The sequence below is a fragment of the Macrobrachium rosenbergii genome, chromosome 46 (assembly GCF_040412425.1).
Source record: "Macrobrachium rosenbergii isolate ZJJX-2024 chromosome 46, ASM4041242v1, whole genome shotgun sequence".
Taxonomy (NCBI): Eukaryota; Metazoa; Arthropoda; class Malacostraca; order Decapoda; family Palaemonidae; genus Macrobrachium; species Macrobrachium rosenbergii.
This window is the reverse complement of record NC_089786.1, coordinates 37,383,905-37,388,531: the sequence shown is the minus strand read 5'-3', so window position 1 is coordinate 37,388,531 and position 4,627 is coordinate 37,383,905. Positions and strand designations below refer to the sequence as shown.

At 38.2% G+C, this 4,627-nt stretch overlaps 1 protein-coding gene across 1 annotated transcript; it reads right to left on the bottom strand.

The window, feature by feature from the left end:
* Positions 1-3,628: 3,628 nt before the first annotated feature.
* LOC136830447 (piggyBac transposable element-derived protein 3-like) lies at positions 3,629-4,408 on the bottom strand. Its single transcript, XM_067089983.1, has one exon. The coding sequence runs from the start codon at positions 4,406-4,408 to the stop codon at positions 3,629-3,631; it is 780 nt and encodes a 259-aa protein (XP_066946084.1).
* Positions 4,409-4,627: the final 219 nt, after the last annotated feature.

The window sequence follows — 4,627 nt, the reverse complement described above, 5'->3', positions numbered from 1 at the left end:
TTCGGTGGCTTTGATTATATGCTGCACAGGAAACTCGATTAACTTCGGCTCATTTTTTACTTCTTCCTTTTTTTACGATATGACTCCGTTTTAATGTACATATCATTAAGATCTGATTAAAGCAACTAAGAACGGTGCGTTTGCTTAAATCATAGCACACATACAGACTGTTTTTTTAAAAGAGGAATTATGAAAATAAGGGGAAAGGAATTAGAACAAAAACACAGTCAAATTAAGGACAGGAACTAGATTATGATAAAATCTTTTGAAAATAAATGGAAGTATTTGAAAGAAAACAAATGAAATATTTTGTAGTTTTCCTGCCATTTTACCGAGGCATATAGCTTGGTCCAGAATCCTTCCAAATTCAAATGAGAGAGAGAGAGAGAGAGAGAGGGGGGGGAGCGATAAAACACAATCTTCCCGTCTTTCTCCGGCCATCTCCTGACAAAATAAAGCGAAGAACAGACCTTCAAGAGGTTTAAAGAGAGACCGAGTTGGTGGTTTAATTGGCTGAAAGCAAACAAGCTTTTCTCGTCCACTTCGACCTCCCTTCTTTCGTTTAGTTGGGGTTTTTGAGTGACAAATATTTTAGCTTTTTGAAAACCAGCAAACATGGACGCCGGGTCTTTGAAGATGTTCCATCAACCAATAAGCAATGTTGGACATTTTTCTAAGTTTGCCGACGAAATTCCAGGAAAAACAAAAGTGGCTTTTTCATTTATTTTAGTTATTAATGTATACCTTATCCGACCCACATAAGGTGTTCTTTTATCTCACCAACATAAGACGTTCTTTTATCTCACCCACATAAGACGTTCTTTTATCTCAGCGCTGACTGTTTCTCGTTCGGCCTAGAAAAGGTTTTGAGATTAATGGAATTCGAATTATCTAATAATTTTTTTTTTATTTATGATGAAATTTCAGCAACCAAAATACAGGAGCAACATGTAGCCCTGACGTGTTACTGAGCTCTGATCGGTTCAATAAACATAAGGAATAATTAGAAATAGTGATGATAAATTATTGAGCCTTCAGATATGGTTCAGACGCGTAGAAGACATGCCAAGTGTCATATTTATAGCAGAATGGAAAAAGGATTCTTAATTCTCTGTCCTTAATGTACATACAGGGTGTCCATAAAATCTCTTCACAATTTAAAAGAATATTACAAAGGCAAATGTACAAACAAATATGTGAAAACATTACAAAATGAGGAGTAGATATTGATTTTTTTTCGCCTCATTTAATACAACTCAATATAGGCACCATTAGTTGCTCGAAGCACATCAAGACGGTACTCAATTTCTTGCAACGTTTGCTGTAGCATAGCCTCATCAATGGTGGCAATGGCATCAGTGATCGTTTGCTTGAGATAGTGATGTTCCGTATCTTTGTTAGATACACGATGTCTTTAACATAACCCATAGAAAAAAGTCCAGGGGAGTGATATCTGGTGAACGAGGTGGCCAGGGAAATGGGCCATCCCTTCCTATCCACCGATCTGGAAGTATTTGATTTAGGAACCCACTAACATGCAGTCCCCAATGTGGTGGCATCATTTTGCTGGAAAATGATGGTTGGTTGAAGGCCATCTAGTTGTGGTAGTAGTCACATGAGCTGAGTGCAAGTACTAATTGAATGTTTACTGCTGTTCTCTGGTCTGGAAAAAAACTTAAAAATGGCTGAGTTTACAACCGGTGGCCCCTACAGCCGGGAGCACGGACTTTCTCAAGTTTTGAAAATGTGAGATATAAGTGAAAAATGTTCTTCATGCTGTCACTATCAATACTAAAAAGAAGTTCGTCAATGTAATATCAGAACCAATTTCGTGAATTTCCTTCCGAAACCTCTATTTTAGTTTTAAATGCGTTTTAGTCGGGCATTAATAACTGTGCAGTGAAAATGTTTATTATTATTATTATTATTATTATTATTATTATTATTATTATTATTATTATTATTATTACGGTCATCCAATATACTGCACATACGCGCAAATCTTATTTTGCCTTCCTGTCGAAAGCACAATAGACAAGTTCTTTTTGTTTGGAGAACTTGTCTAAGAAGCTTTTCCTCTAATTGACAGCAGATGATCTCATTACATCCTTTTCAGAAAGTAAAACGAAAAATCCAGTCTTGGGTAATGAGCCTTTGACTACTCCGAAATGTCAGGAGAACAGTAGTAATATTGTTGAAGACTAAAACTAGTCTTTACAGAGGTTTAAGATGATCAGTTAATTGTTTTTTTCTTTAGGTTTTCACCATTCTAGAGATTTATTTTTCTGTGCATGGTTTTTGTCTGTTATTTGTGGTTCCCCTGTAGCGTAACTGAAAACAATTTTATCAGATTCTTTTATCTCACACTAATGCTAGAGTACCCAAAGCCCCCTGAGAAATAAAATGTAGCCAGCCACGATCTCTGCTTAAATATGTTACTTTACGGAGTGGGTTTGGGGAACGAAGAAAGTAGGCTTTATGCATACAATATCAGTTCTTAAGATTAAGATACGTAAGGGAACATTTTACCGTCTTTTTCCATTCAGAGTTGGCATTAGCATATTTAGCGTATCAAAAAATCCGACGAATTTTAAAGTTTATTTGATATATAGAACAAATGACGTCCGAATTATACTGTTGATGCTGCTAGGTCTAAATTGATGATAGCAGTTGCGTGTCAAGTATATACAGTATATGTCAGGGGCCGGCCGAGCAGATTATTGGCCGAAAATCTTCATGAGAAAAAGAAAGAGGACATCAGTGGAAACGAATAAAGTATCTCGTTTCGTTTGGCCTCCCAGCTTCACGGCAGTCACCTGCCTTCTGAAATTGCTTTTCTTTGTCTGTGCTTAACCTTTTACCTACCAGGTATGGAAATCTTTGAACAAAACCAATAACTGTCGATGTTACTTAAAAGAGTGCCGAGTTATGGCACTGTTCCCATGTGGGAACGCTGGGACTACGTGTGCTAAAATTGCTGTATATTACCAAATTTTCAAAATTCATACATAAACGTTATAGTAACGGTTTTTCTCTTTCTACTTGGCAGAATTTGAAGAGCTGGAATAAAGTCGTGTTATTTGTTACAATGTTGCAGGTGTAGCCCCTCAAAAAAAAAAAAATTATTTTGACAGTGTGTGGTAAATCATTGCACACTAATTTTATCAAAATGTAACCGAACTAGGCACTTGGTACACTAGTATCTTGCATTTTTCTTTCAAACAACGCATCTTCCTTACTTGCAACTCTGCTTTATATGGCCAATATCATCGTAGTGAATGTCAGCGGGTAGTTCTGTCATCATACTTTGGCCAATGTGTGTGCGTGGAGCTGCAGACTTTAGCAAACGGGTGGGAAAGAGTATCCTCCGCAAGATGGCAATACAAAAGCCAAGCAGCAACCACTGACAAATTAAGAGCATTAGACAACAGTGACCATTACCATTTCTTAGCCCTGATCCCTGGTCTGTATTTGGCCTAAAGACGATCCACTAGATCAACTCCGCTCATTCTCTTATTGTACTATTTGTCTACAAGATATGGCTGTTCTACCTTAGTTTTGGGTGTATTCTTCAGACGACGAGTAGCTTCATGAAGGGGCAATTGAGTCTCATGATTACTTGTAATCGTCAGAATAGAGTTGTCATTCCATTTACACACAAAAACTTCTCCATTATAGCGAAAATCAAACTCTTCATTTTTTTCATCATGATTGCGTTTGGTTTCATCAGGTTGGCAGCATCAGCAGTCCTATTATCTCGAACAGTGCCAGTAGCCTTGATGTTCTGCTCAGCAAGGGACTTCAAGAGAGCATACGATCTAAAGAAATTGTCAAAGTACACTTCATGTTCAGTGACTGCCGAACAAGACTCAGTGGTCGACATCATGTCATTCACGACATGGGTTCCGAGAGGAAGTTTTGTCTGATAGGGTTCTTTGCCTCCGTAGAGCTTTAGCTTATATGGGTAGTCATCACTTCCACAAAGCGCCCAAATCTTATAGCCAAATCTAATTGGCTTGTCCCGAGTGAGCATCTTTGCAGAGTGTCGACCATAGTATGGCATTATGGATTCATCCACGCTGAGCTTCATATGAAAAATACTGTACCTTTTGAGATTTTCATTCAGGATTGTGTAGGTGGACTCAGTTTTGCCTCGTTTATTTCCTTTTGGAAGGCTGTTGTCGACAATGTGCATGGCACTTTTCAAGGCTTGAAACCGGGTGCGAGTCATAGCAGAAGCAACAAATGTAACTCCAAGATCAGGTTGAGTGGGCCAGTAGTGCCTTTCTTTTGGAAAGCTCTGGTAGCCAGAGAATAATGAAATGCCAAGAAATGCCCTAATTTCATCATGGGTGACGCTGACATGTGGTAGGTTTTCGTATAAGTAACAATCATGTCCAAAATACATGGTGTGAAAATACGTGTCCAGAGCTGGTATGGGGAATAGAGCTAGATCAGGATGGATGGATGTATGCATGTTTGTGTGTGTGCCTATATGTGCATGTGTATGTGTCTTAGTGCGTCTATGTTACCTTGACATAACCACAACATTCATTTTAGGTAAATTTTTGTTCCCACGATCATAGCGTTCCCATGTGGGAACAATCAAATATCAAACTCTCTTGCT